General features: G+C 37.2%; 1 protein-coding gene across 2 annotated transcripts in view; it reads left to right on the top strand.

The window, feature by feature from the left end:
* SPART (spartin) overlaps positions 1 to 12944 on the top strand; it is a 38258-nt gene extending 25314 nt beyond the window's left edge. For both annotated transcript variants that reach the window (XM_059377723.1, XM_059377722.1), the window contains exon 9: positions 11423 to 12944. In XM_059377723.1, coding sequence (XP_059233706.1) covers positions 11423 to 11696 — 274 coding nt within the window. In that variant the 3' untranslated portion in view covers positions 11697 to 12944. The remainder of the gene's footprint in view (positions 1 to 11422) is intronic.
* The last annotated feature ends 447 nt before the right edge of the window (positions 12945 to 13391 follow it).

Genomic DNA, 13391 nt, shown 5'->3' with positions numbered 1-13391 from the left:
TTATTCATTTCGAGCTTATCTTTGTGTACAGTGTAAGAGAATGGTCACGTTTCATTCTTATATACATGGCTGTCCAATTTTCCCAGCACCATTTATTGAAGAGAATGTCTTTTTTTCAACTAGATATTTTTTCCTGCTTTATCAAAGGTTATTTTACCATAGAGTTGCAGGCCCATATCTGGGCTCTCTACTCTGTTTCACTGGTCTTTGTGTCTGTTTTGTGCCAGTACCATGCTATCTTGGTGATCACGGCTAGTAAAACCTGAAATCGGGCAACATGATGCCCCCAGTTTTGTTTTTCTTTTTCAACATTTCCTTAGCAATTTGGGGTCTTTTCTGGTTCCATACAAATTTCAGGATTGTTTGTTCCAGTACTTTGAAAAATGCTGGTGGAATTTTGTTCGGGATGGCATTGGAAGTATTGATTGCTCTGGGCAGTATAGACATTTTAACAATGTTTATTCTTCTGATCCATGAGCATGGAATGCTTTTCCATCTTTTTGTGTCTTCTTCAATTTCTTTCATGAGTGTTCTGTAGTTCCTCGAGTACAGATCATTTACCTCTTTGGTTAGGTTTATTCCAAGGTATCTGTGGTTCTTGGTGCTATAGTAAATGGAATTGATTCTCTAATTTCCCTTTCTATAATTACATTTTTAGTGTATAAGAAAGCAATTAGTTTCTGTACATTGATTTTGTATCCTGCTGCACTACTGAATTGCTGTATGAGTTCTAGTAGTTTGGGGGTGGAGTCTTTTGGGCTTCCATATAAAGTATCATGTCATCTTTGAAGAGAGTTTGACTTCCTCTTTGCCTATTTGAATACCTTTTATTTATTTTTGTTGTTTGATTGCTGTTGCTGGGACTTCTAGTACCATGTTGAGCAGCAGTTGCAGGAATGGGCATCCTTGTCGTGTTCCTGATCTCAAAGGGAACCAGCTTTTCCCCATTGGGAATAACATTCACTGTGGGTTTTTCATAGATGGATTTTAGGAAGTTGAGAAATGTTCCCTCTATCCCTATGCTTTGAAGAGTTTTAATCAGGAACGGATGCTGTATTTTGTGAAATGCTTTTTCTGCATCAATTGAGAGGACCATGTGGTTCTTCTCTCTTCTCTTATTGATTTGTTCTATTATACTGATTGACTTGTGAATGTAGAACCACCCTTGCATCCCAGGGATAAATCCCACCTGGTCATGGTGGGTAATCTTTTTAATGTACTGTTGTTGGATCGTATTAGCTAGGATCTTGTTGAGAATCTTGGTGTCCTATTCATCAGGGATACTGGCCTGAAATTCTCCTTTTTAATGGGCTCTTTGCCTGGTTTGGGGATCAGGGTATTGCTGCTTCATAGGAAGAGTCTGGAAGTTTTCCTTCTGTTTCGGTTTTTTGAAACAGGTTCAGGAGAATAGGTATTATTTCTTCTTTGAATGCTTGGTAGGATTCCTCAGGGAATCCATCAGGTCCTGGGCTCTTGTTTTTTGGGAGGTTTTTGATCAACTGCTTCAATCTCATTACTACATATTAGTCTACTCAGGTTGTCAGTTTCTTCCTGTTTCAGTCTTGGAAGTGTATAGGTTTCCAGGAATGCATCCATTTCTTCTAGGTTGCTTAACTTATTGGCATATGGCTGTTGATAATAATTTCTGATGATTGTTTTTATTTCCTTGGTGTTAGTCGTGATCTCTCCCCTTTCGTTCATAATTTCATTAATTTGGTTCCTCTTTTCTTTTGGATTAGTTTGGCTAGTGGTTTATCAATCTTATTAATTCTTTCAAAGAATCAGCTTCTAGTTTCGTTGTGTTCTGCTATATCTCTAGTTTCTAACTCATTGATCTCAGCTCTGAGCTTAATTATTTCCTTTCTTGTGCAGGGGGTTGGCTTAATTTGTTGTTGATTTTCCAATTCTTTAAGGTGTAAAGAGAGTTGGCATATTCGGGGTTTTTCAATTTTTATGAGTAAGGCTTCGATGGCTATGTGTTTCCCCCATAGGACTGCCTTTGCTGTATCCCGTAAGTTTTGGACCAATGTGTCTTCATTCTCATTGGTTTCCATGAATTGTTTAAGTTCTTCTTTGATTTCCTGGTTGATCCATACATTCTTGAGCAGGATGATCTTTAGCTACCAGGTGTTTGTATTCCTTCTAACCTTTTTCTTATTGTTGAGTTCCAGTTTCAAAGCATTGTGGTCTGAGAATGTGTAGGGAATAATCTCAGTCTTTTAGTATTGGTTGAGCCTGATTTGTGACCCAGTATTTGGTCTGTTCTGGAGAAAGTTCCATGTGCGCTTAAGAAGAATGAGTATTCTGTTGTTTTAGGGTGGAATGTTCTGTATATATCTTTGAGGTCCATCTAGTCCAATGTGTCATTCAAAGCTCTTGGTTCTTTATTGGTTTTCTGCTTAGATGATCTGTTTATTGCTGACAATGGCGTGTTAAGATCCCCTACAATTAATATTTTCATATCAGTAGGACTCTTTATTTTGATTAACAGTTGGCTTATGTAGTTGGCTGCTCCGTTATTGGGGACCTAAATACTTAGAATTGTTAGATCTTCCTGGTGGATAGACCCGTTAAAAGTGCTGTGAAGAGTGTAAACCTGGTGATTCACAGACCTGTACCCCTGGGGATAAAAATACATGTTTATAAAAAATAAAAAATTTTTAAAAAATGGTGTAGTGTCCTTCTGTATATCTGACTACAGTCTTTAGCTTAAAATCTAATTTATCTGATACGAGAATCGCTACCCCAGCTTTCTTTTGAGGCCTGTTGGAATGAAAGATGGTTTTCCATCCCTTCACTCTCAGTCTGGATGTGTCTTTTAGGTCCCAAATTGTCTCTTGTAGAGAGCATATGGATAGATCCTGTCATTTTATCCAGTCTGCAACCCTGTGCTTTTTTATGGAAGCATTTAGGCTGTTCATATTGAGAACGATTATTGAAAGATAAGTTTTTATTGACATCATGTTGCCTGTTTCTATCGGTTGTTTCTTGTTTCTATAGGTTGTCTCTGTAAATTTCTGTTCTATGTCACTCTTGGGTTCTTTCCTCTTTTATGGAACACCCCCCCCAATATTTCTTGTAGTGCTGGCTTGGTGGTCACATACTCTTTCAAACCTTGCGGTCTTGGAAGCTCTTTATCTCTCCATCCATTTCGAATGTCAGCCTTGCTGGATAAAGTATTCTTGGCTGCATGTTCTTCTCATTTAGTGCCCTGAATATGTCTTGCCAGCCCTTTCTGGCTTGCCAGGTTTGTGTGGACAGATCTGATGTTATTCTAGTGGACCTTCTTCTGTATGTGAGGAGTCTCTTCCCCCTAGCTGCCCTTAGGACCCCCTTTTCTAAAATTATGATTTGTGAATTTCATAGTTACGTGTCTGGAGGTCTTTCTAGATTTGTTGGTCTTGTGGGGGTATCCTTTCTGCCTCTAGGACAGAAACATTTGTTCCATCCCCCAGACTAGGAAAATTTGTTAGGCATCCCAGTAATTTGTTAGGCATCCCAATAATTCTACCATTGGAACGTTTCATGGTGTCATTTTTTTCCCTAATTCTGTTTTCATGGCTTCTAAGATGTTTGTTCCAGGCCTCCTCCCAATCCTTCCTTTCTATCGGTTTGTCTTCTAGATCACTAATTCGATCTTTTGCCTTGGTTACCCTAGGTGTTAGAGTATTTAGATTAGATTGATCTCACTGATAGCATTTTTTAGTACTGCCAGATCAGCCCTCACTTCCACCCTTAGAGTTTCTATGTTGCCACTGATGGTCTCCTCCAAGCCAGCCATTGCCTGGATAATTATTACCCTGAATTCCCTTTCCAACATACTGTTTATGTCCTTATCTGGTATTTCATGGCAGAGGGCAGAGTCTCTGATTCTTCCTCTGTTGGGTGTTCCTCCTCCTAGTCATTTTGGTGAGAGGTGGTTGAGGGGATGTATAGCTGAATATATCAGCCACACTCTAGGCAAGGTACACACTGGAAAGTTTTGGAGCAATTGGAAGTCACCACCAAAAAGAAAGAAAAAAGAGGAAAAAAAAAGAGAAAAACCAGCCAAAATGCACCTCAAAAGTAAGATTTATAAGGTACATGAACAAAAACGAAGAAACAAAAAGACCAACAAAAGTAAAAGACAGGGGCGCCTGGGTTGCTCAGTGGGTTAAGCTACTGCCTTCGGCTCAGGTCATGATCTCAGGGTCCTGGGATCGAGTCCCGCATCGGGCTCTCTGCTCAGCAGGGGCCTGATTCCCTTCCTCTCTTTCTGCCTGCCTCTCTGCCTACTTGTGATCTCTCTCTGTCAAATAAATAAATAAAATTCTTTAAAAAAAAAAAAAAGTAAAAGAAAAAAAAGAAACACCCAGCCAAAATGAACCAAGACTAAGATTTATATAGTACAAAAACAAATACACAGAAACCCTAACAGAAGAATAAGATGGGAAGATGGTTATAAACTCTCCATGTGGGCAAGGAAGTCATTTCCGTTCTTCCTGTGTGAATCTTGTTATCTTTGTCAAAGGACTCTCCAGAGATACAGGGAAATTGAAACTGGTTTATATATAGGGGTGGCATTGAATAGGGAAAAAAAATTACATTGAAACTTATATCTATATGTATAAAAAAAAAAAGAAAAGAAAAAGAAATACAGGTATATTATACAGGTATGAAAAAAGTTCCAGTTAAAAAGTTATTATGGAATATGTTGCATTAAACCTCTAGTCATAATGGAAAGTAGGCTAAAAAAATTAAAAGAATAAGAATCGTAAGAACGAATTTTAAAAAAAGAAAAAAGAAAAGTTGTTATCTATGAAATATACAGGTTTGGGGGTAATACCCAGAGATTAATATATTGTTTACCCCTGATGTTGGGGTTTATGGGGACCCTGTGGTGGTTATCCTCTTGTTCTTTTGGCTTATCTTCTGGGGGAGGGGCCTTTTGGCTTATCTTCTTGGGGAGTGTGGTGCTTGGGCTGAGTTGCCCTGCCCCCTATCAGGGGATTGGATCTGTGGAAACTGGTTTTTCAGGCTTTTGTTCTCTGGAGGTTTTGTTTTTTGGCGGCTTTTTGTGCTTTTCAGAGGTTTAGTGGAAAGCAAACTGTCCACACTCAGACCTCCGCCTCAGAGACAAGTCTCAGACTGCTTACCTCTGGGTGGTCCAGAACACACAGACGCCTCCCCATGCAAACTCCGCTGAACACCACAGCTCCACCACACCACAGGTGGTGCACATTCCCAGCCGCTATTATCGGTGGTCACCCGAGGCCCTGGCTTGTTTCTGCACCCCTGTGCCACTAAAACCACGATATTGGTCCAGGTGAGCCCAAACCCAGGTTACTGCCATTGCCGGTACTACTGTCTGGGGCCCTCACCCACAACTGATGCACTCGCACCACGCAGAGGCACAAGTTGTGTAATGCTGCCGGTCAAGGGACCCTGACCTCTGAGGCTGCCCTGGGTTCTCTCAGGCACAGGCTGCACACCCCACAGCCACGTAGGTAATCGGCTGCCAGCCTAGAGACTGCAGGCTGGCGCCTACGCCGGACTCCCTGAGGCGCGGGCAGGAGTGCATCCAGCCCGAGAGGTGGTACAAGCAGTGGAAAGCCACAGGCTAAGGGACCACAGACTCTCAGGCTCGAGTGGTTGCTGGTGGTAACCACCCTGGGATCCTGGGCTTAGGTCTGTGCCGTTAACTGCCCAGTTCTACCAGTTGCCCCTCAAGATCTTTTGCTTTTTTTTGAGTGCTTTTAACCAGTCTCCAAGTTAATGCTGGTCCCCAATCACAGGGCACTTTCGTATTGGGGTATTACTTTCAAATGGTTTGCTTCTGGTGGCTCCCTCCCTCTTCTGTTATCCTCCAGTATCTGTCCAAGTGTTCCCACTCCCATCACCTCTCCACTTATATCTCCTGCCCCTGTAGAGATCCAGAAGTATACAATCTTAAATCTCAGGCTGATTTCATGGGTGTTCAGAGTTTTCTGGTGATACTTAGCTTACTTTAGGAGACTGGTTGAAACAGGGTCTCCTACTTCTCTGCCATCCTGCCCCTCCTTTCATGGTTTTATGAATTAAAGATTATGTTCATTATGAGTGGTTTATCTAAAGAGCTGTATAATTACATTCTTAAAACTTTTAGGTAAATATGTAGGAACTGTTTATTAAGACTGTTTTTGTCAGTTACATTAATACTTTTGTCTTTAAATTTAGGATCCTGAAGACATACAGGAACAATAAAAATAAGTAACTTCAAATCTGCTGTATTTAATTGCAGCATGGTATCTACTAAATAATTCCTCACTCTTCTACGTAGCTTCTAAATTTCAGCTTTAAGCTCCTTTTTTTTCCCATTTGAAATTGTTTAGAGGATGGGGTGCCTGGCTGGCCCTGTCAAAAGAGGGTGTGACTCTTGATCTTGAGGTCCTATGTTCAAGCCCCACACTGGGTAATAGAGATTACTAAAAAAAAAAAAAAAAATAAACTTTAAAAAATTAAATAGAGGAAAATCATATAAATTCAGAAAGTTAGATCCTCCCCTTATTAAAATTTTATCTTATTCTAAGATAAAATGTGTTATTTTTCAGAAGAATAAGCTTAGTAAAATTGTTTTTCTATAAGGAATTTACCTTTTCAAGTTGTACAGTATTTTATTGGTTTATTGAATTTTAATTAAAATTCCCCTTAAATTTGCACTAGGTGAAGGGGCAAATCCAAATTCATTGATGGTAATTCTTTTTGCAGATGTCATATTACCCAAAACCAGTTCTGTATAGCATCTGTTCAGGAGTTCTATAAAATCAGCCTTCTCTTTTCCATATGGTAACTATACAAGTATTTAAACATTATCATCATGTGTTCCACTTAACTTTTTCTTAACTTCAAAATACTCCCTGTTCCTTTAATTCCATATATAGTATGGTTTCCAATCCTTCATTTACCAGTGTTCTTCTCAAAATGGAACCCAGATTTGAATGTAGTGTTATGTATTATGACCAGATAGAATACAGTGGCATTTGCCTCCCTCATTTGGTCATATTTAGCATTTGAGAAATAGGGCATACAACACAGAGTGTATCTTTTTAGTAGCTGTTACTACATTGACCCATATCAAACTTGGGCTTTTTAAAAAAATGAACCTTTTATTTAAAATCTGGGCCTTTGTCTTATTTTTGGACAGTTGATACATGTACCTAAAACTAAGAACTTTGTATTTACATTTGCTTAATTTCTTGTTTTTGATTTTGACTCATCGTTAAGTCTGTCTTTCAGTTTGGCTTCAGATTTAGTGTATATCATATTAGCCAGAGAGTTCCATTTAATGTTATCTTTAGATTTGAAAGACTTGTCTTTTTAATGTCTTAGATATTTTCCTCCATTTTTCATGAATAAAGTCTAATCACATGCTCCCTGTAGCCTCTCCTTCTGATTGATCTTGCTCAAAGACTTACTGCTTGTGGACGGTCAGCCGTCCACAAATTTTAACAGTATTCTCATTTAACTCACAGTTCAATTTTGTCTTATCAGACTGCTTCTCAGGGTTGTGTCTTCCATATACATTCTTTAAATATTGGTTCTAAGCTTTCACTCTTTGCGCAGTCTTTTTCTGTTCTTTGTGGATATTATCTATACTGGTGTCTATAGTTACAACTTCTCAAATCTATGTTTCCAGTTAATTTTTGTTTTAAACTTTAAGCTTCATAAATCCCAACTGCATCACCCTACAGCTGTTCATTCGCTAAATCCTGTTTTTTATATTTTTTTTCCTCTCCAGTCTCATGACCACTACTGTAGAATAGAGCCTCATCATTTCTCATCCATCTTATAGCTTGTTTCCTAACTGGTTCCTCTGTCTTCCTCTTACACCCTTACAATTCACAATGCAACCTGACTTAGAGGTATCTAAAACATAAATTTGGTTGTGCCATTCCCATTAGTTTCAAGATAAAGTTTAGGGGCACCTGGGTGGCTCAGTTGGTTGGACAACTGCCTTTGGCTCAGGTCATGATCCTAGAGTCCTGGGATCGAGTCCCACATCGGGCTCCCAGCTCCATGGGGAGTCTGCTTCTCCCTCTGACCTCCTCCTCGCTCATGTTCTCTCTCACTATCTCTCTCTCAAACAAATAAATAAAATCTTAAAAAAAAAAAAAAAGATAAAGTTTAAATTCCTTCTTCAATTGGCCACAACCCACCTGCCTTGGATGGATAGACTAAGAAGATGTTATTTCTACTTCAAATATTTAAGATTAATATTTCCAAGAATATTTTTGAAGGTTGCATGTAAAGTAAATTGAATTTTAGGCAGATTTACTAGAAATTTATTATGACTGAAATTTTGTTATAATTAATGAAATATAGAATCACTTCCAATTTGTTGTCTTTGTAGACATTTCTGAACATGCTCCAGAATATTTTCTGGAGAAATTTCTGAAAAGTCTCATTTAAATTGTATATTAAGTCTCATTGACTTATTTAGAGCATACTTTATATTCATTTTTAATTCTCTTCAATTGGTAGTGTTACTTGGCATATAAAATCAAATAAGCTATAATTAAACTTTTTAAAAAGAAATAAAAAACAAACGTCTTTTTACCAGAAATCGGCTTTTTAGTTTTTAGCAGTATAGTCTGAATCTACAGTATAGTTTGAATGAAGAAAAGAACTGAGCAGTTACTTATCAAGGAGGAGAAGAACAGATTCCTGCCAAAAATACTGGTTCTAAGGCATACTAGGAAGCAGAAATGATAGAGAGGATATATCAAAGTAAATAAACACCACTGCTTAAAAGCCATTTTATAAGGTCTTTAAAAATAATTACACATATTGTATAATGGAATTTTCAAAGTGCTTTAACTTAAATATTTCATTTTATTAAATGAAGTAATAATTGATGAAATGTAAAGAGGTTGAGACCTCACCAACATCATATGATTAGTTTGGGGCACAATTGGTATTAAAATGTAGTTTTTTGACTCCTAGTTTGGTACTGTTAACCAAATTAACAGGAATTGCTGCTGAAATGGAGATAGTGTGGGAAAACAAAACCTCAGTGTATCAACACAGACTCCTTTTTAGCACGTTACTACTAATAATGTAGCCTTTAGAATTGTGTTTCATATAAAAATATCATGAATGCAGTTAGAGGTATCAGAATGCATCAGTAGAATAGGGAAGTGAAAGGTCCTGAATCGGAGGATTTCCTATATTCACAAACACTGATACGGCCAAATTCTTAAGTTAACCATGTCACTTCCTTATAGCTCACACAGACATGGAAAAGAGAAGCCTTAAGAGAAACCTGCTCAACCAAGAGTTAAGCTCACTCTTCCAGTGCTAAAAAACTGCTGTCACCTCTCTCTTCTCATTTAGCTTTAGCCATTGCCACCTGATGATAGTATTTGTGGGGGCTTGATTGACAGTGAGAAGGTTCCATGTCTTCTGCAAAATCAGCAAATGCTGTGGAATGTTGAGGGACTGCAAAGCAACAGGTACTGGCAGGTGGCTGTTAAGGAAGCTTTGGTGTCTGGTAACTGTGAGAAAGCCCCAGTCAAGAGTGGTATGGGGTCCCCTGGGTGGCTCAGTCAGTTAAGCATTTGACCCTTGATTTCGGCTCAGGTCATGATCTTGGGGTCCTGGTATTGAGCCCTATGGCCATGCACTCATTGAGGAGTCTGCTTTGGGATTATTTCTCCCCCTTTTCATCTGCCTCTTCCCCGAAGCACATGTGCTTTGTCTTAAATAATAAATCTTTTTTTAAAAGAAGGTATAGCTATACAGTTTGACAAACTGTAGATTCTGTCATCCTCTGGTTCTAATTATTAACATGAGGCACAGGAATGAATGGAATCCTCATTCGGGAACATAATAAGATTCACACTTCTGGCACTGAGATTGGGAAAAAAAAAAAAAAAGCATGAGCAAGCTAGTAGGATCACAATCCACTGTTCCAGGCCAGAGTAATCATAATAGAGGACTTGGGAATTCAAAGGACAGATCCAGTATTAAGACAAAATGTCCAGATACAGATCACAAATCACCTAGGAAATTTCAGTGTGTCCTGGAGAAAAATGTAAAATGTTGCCTTTTTGTTGGTTATTGCTAGGCAAGAAAAAACCTGGTACTTTGAAAAGGGTAAAGAGAAACAGCAGTGGGATAATTTTTAGTATCTTTGTGTAGGCCTTTAACTTGTATTTTCTTATGGAAACAGTATTAAGCACAGATATTGGTAATTGTCAATAAGGACTACTTTTGTATAGTGCTTTTATAATTTCCCAAGCACTTTGCTATACATTTGATTACTAGAAACTGTGTTGATAGGGCAGGAATTAAATCTATACATTCAACAAATATTGAATGTCAGGCAGTGTTCTCACTGCATAGGATACATTAAAGAACATGGCAGAGTCCTTTTTCTAATAGGGTTTCTATTCTGGCATGACAATAAGCAAAGCAAAAACAATGGGAGTTTCTAAGTTCTATAGTATGTAGCAGGTGATAAGTTAAACAATAAGAACAGCTTAAGGACAGATTGATGAGCAGTGGGGTAGAGCATATGGAGTAAGGCAGTTGAAATAGGTGAGATAGTGAGAAGACAATTAGCTGATTTGAAGAAGCTTAGGCAGTGAGACATGTGAATACCTAGGGTGAGAATAGTTTAGGCAGATTTCAGCCAATACAGAGGTCTTAAGGTGGCTCATGTGTGTTTGATGGCTTCAAAGAACATAAGAAGGTCAGTCAGTCTGCAGCAGAGTGGAGTGAGGGAGGAAGTGTTGTAAAATCTTTGCTTAAGGACAGCCTCAGATTCTGGCGCCTGGGTGGCTTAGTCGGTTAAACATCTGACTCTAGATTTCTGTTCAGGTCATGATCTCAAGTTTGTGAGATTAAGCTCCCTGTCGGGCTCTGCTCTGGGCCTGGAGCCTGGTTAAGGTTCCTCTCCCTCTCCTGCTTCTCACCTCTCTCATCCTACCCACTATCCCTCATTAAAAAATAAATAAAATAAAAATAAAAGACCTAACCAAAGTCTAGTTAAGGTAGAACTCAAAACCATTTATAGGGACTATAGATTCTTTGGCCTTATAGTTGCTTCATTGAAAATTCTCTCTTTCCAGAAGGGGTGGGTTAAAAAAAGGGAAATAGTGACTGATGAATAAACTTTATTATAATTTACATTTTATTCTTCAACATAAACCGTCTTTATTAAATAAATCTCAGCTAGCCTGAGTTTATTTTCACAGTTTTTGCTAAAGGAGAAATGCAGCCTTGGCACAGTTTGATTTTATTCTTTACTGTGTTTTAAGTTATTAATTAACTTGAAACATAACCTTTGATTTTGCTTTCAGGAATAACATACTAAACATGGGACTATTTAACACTAATTCAAAAGATCTTAATTTATATTTATAATTTCATTACACTTTTTTTCTAATCTTTTCTTTTAAAGATATGGGCATACTGCTGGAGAAGCTACACATGATGCAGTAGATTCTGCCATCAATGTTGGTGTAACTGCCTATAATATTGACAACATTGGTATCAAAGCAATGGTGAAGAAAACTGCAAAAGAAACAGGACAAACACTCCTTGAAGACTATAAAATAGTTGATAATTCTAAGGGAAGAAATCAAGAAGGAAGAGCAAACGTAAACATGAAAAGGGAGAAGGGTGAGCAGACAAAGGAACTAGAGAAGAGTGAGGCAAAGAAGAAAGAGAAATGATGGAAGTGCTGTGCATCACCTATACCAAAGCCTTACAAGGTGGATACATTTTTGTTAAATAGGCAAAAGTGGAATTCCCCAGAGATTAATCAGTGTTTTAAAAATGTATTCATTCCTATGAAGTGACTGTTTCATAAGCTTTATAGCATGTATTCTATTTACAAGGAAAAGAATCAGTATTCTTGCATATGGCCTTTAGAATATAGGGTTATATTCTCATTATTTTTTCTAAATGTGGCTGAAATATTTTTGCAGTTAAAATAAGATTAATAATACATGTGCTATAAACCTCATTAAACCTGATGTTAAACTATTTTTGTATTTGCTGTCTTTCAAAAAACAAGATAGGAAATTATATATTTACATAAAATTTGGCATTTAGTAACCTTAGCTCTAGTTGTACTTGAAAGAATGACTTAAAATATTGTCTGCTGCCTTTGCACTAATTGTGGATTTTTCCCCCCCTAGGTGCTTATCAGAATTTTCAGTGTGTAAGCTATAAATAATTATAATCCTAAACTAAAAGAATTCTCAGATAACGTTTAAAAGACTTTTTTAATCATGAAAAATAAGTTAAGGTTCTATAAAATTATTTGGTAGCTTATATCTTTGTTAGGAAGGGGGGTGGTCTTTCTCATTTAGAATGAATACAAAGATTTTTTTTTTTAATCTTCTAGATTTAGACTGGTATTGATCTACTAGGAGCCTAGGAAGTTTTGGTATATGATTGATAATCGTATTAAAATTTGTGAATATCATCACCTTAATTGGACAAAAAAGTACTTAAGGAAATTATTTTACCATATCTATTTCTTTAAGTTACTCCAAGAGGCTAAATTTGTATAAAAAATATAAACAGAATTTTTTAGATGGTAAATGTATTTTTATTTTGGGATTTAGTCATTGGAATTTTTATGTTAAAGCCAATAAATTATTAGAAAAGCTTCTATTTATAATCATGGTTAAGAATGTGAAGAATTCAGGCTTAATCCATGGTGGGTGAGGTATAATGGTTTCCACTCTGTCAGAAGACAGGACATTCACAGACCTATAAGGTACAAATACATAAGTAAATACCTAATGGCATTTTATTTTTGTTTACTGATTATAAATGATTGGTATTGATTTTCATAGCTATTGTCCATTCTGATATTTCTCGATACTTTAGTTTAATGGCTACTTAGTTTGTTAGACCTTATTTGAAACTGTCTTAAAAACACCCTTTATGAATAAACTGTTTCTGAATTACTTGGCCTCAAATGTATGCACAGGATTGTATTTTGGGAACACCTAGAATTAATGGATCCTTTCCCTAAGGCTAAGGATAATGTGGAAATAAAACTGAATTGGTAAATAGCTTCCAGTTAATCTCTGCCTTAAATTTGAGAAGTGGAATGACAAATAATGGACCCTAAAGTTTACAAAGTTAACTTAGAGCAGTGGTCAGCAAAACTGGATTTGTCAAAAATTGGATTTGTATTTAGTTGTCCATTTTACTTCATTCTGCTCTGCTCATTTGGTTGTGGGTTGCTATTTTAGATTAATAGACATAATCTTTATAAGTATAGCTTCTATATTAGAGTGTTCCAGAGAAACAGAACCATTAGGAGAGAGAAATAAAAATGTGCATGCCTGTGTGTGTATAAAGAGGTTACGAGGAATTGGCTCACTGTTATTTCTGAATAGCTTGTTTTC

This window comes from Mustela nigripes, chromosome 15, assembly GCF_022355385.1.
Source record: "Mustela nigripes isolate SB6536 chromosome 15, MUSNIG.SB6536, whole genome shotgun sequence".
Taxonomy (NCBI): Eukaryota; Metazoa; Chordata; class Mammalia; order Carnivora; family Mustelidae; genus Mustela; species Mustela nigripes.
The sequence above is the reverse complement of the archived record's forward strand: the minus strand, read 5'-3'. Positions and strand labels throughout refer to the sequence as shown.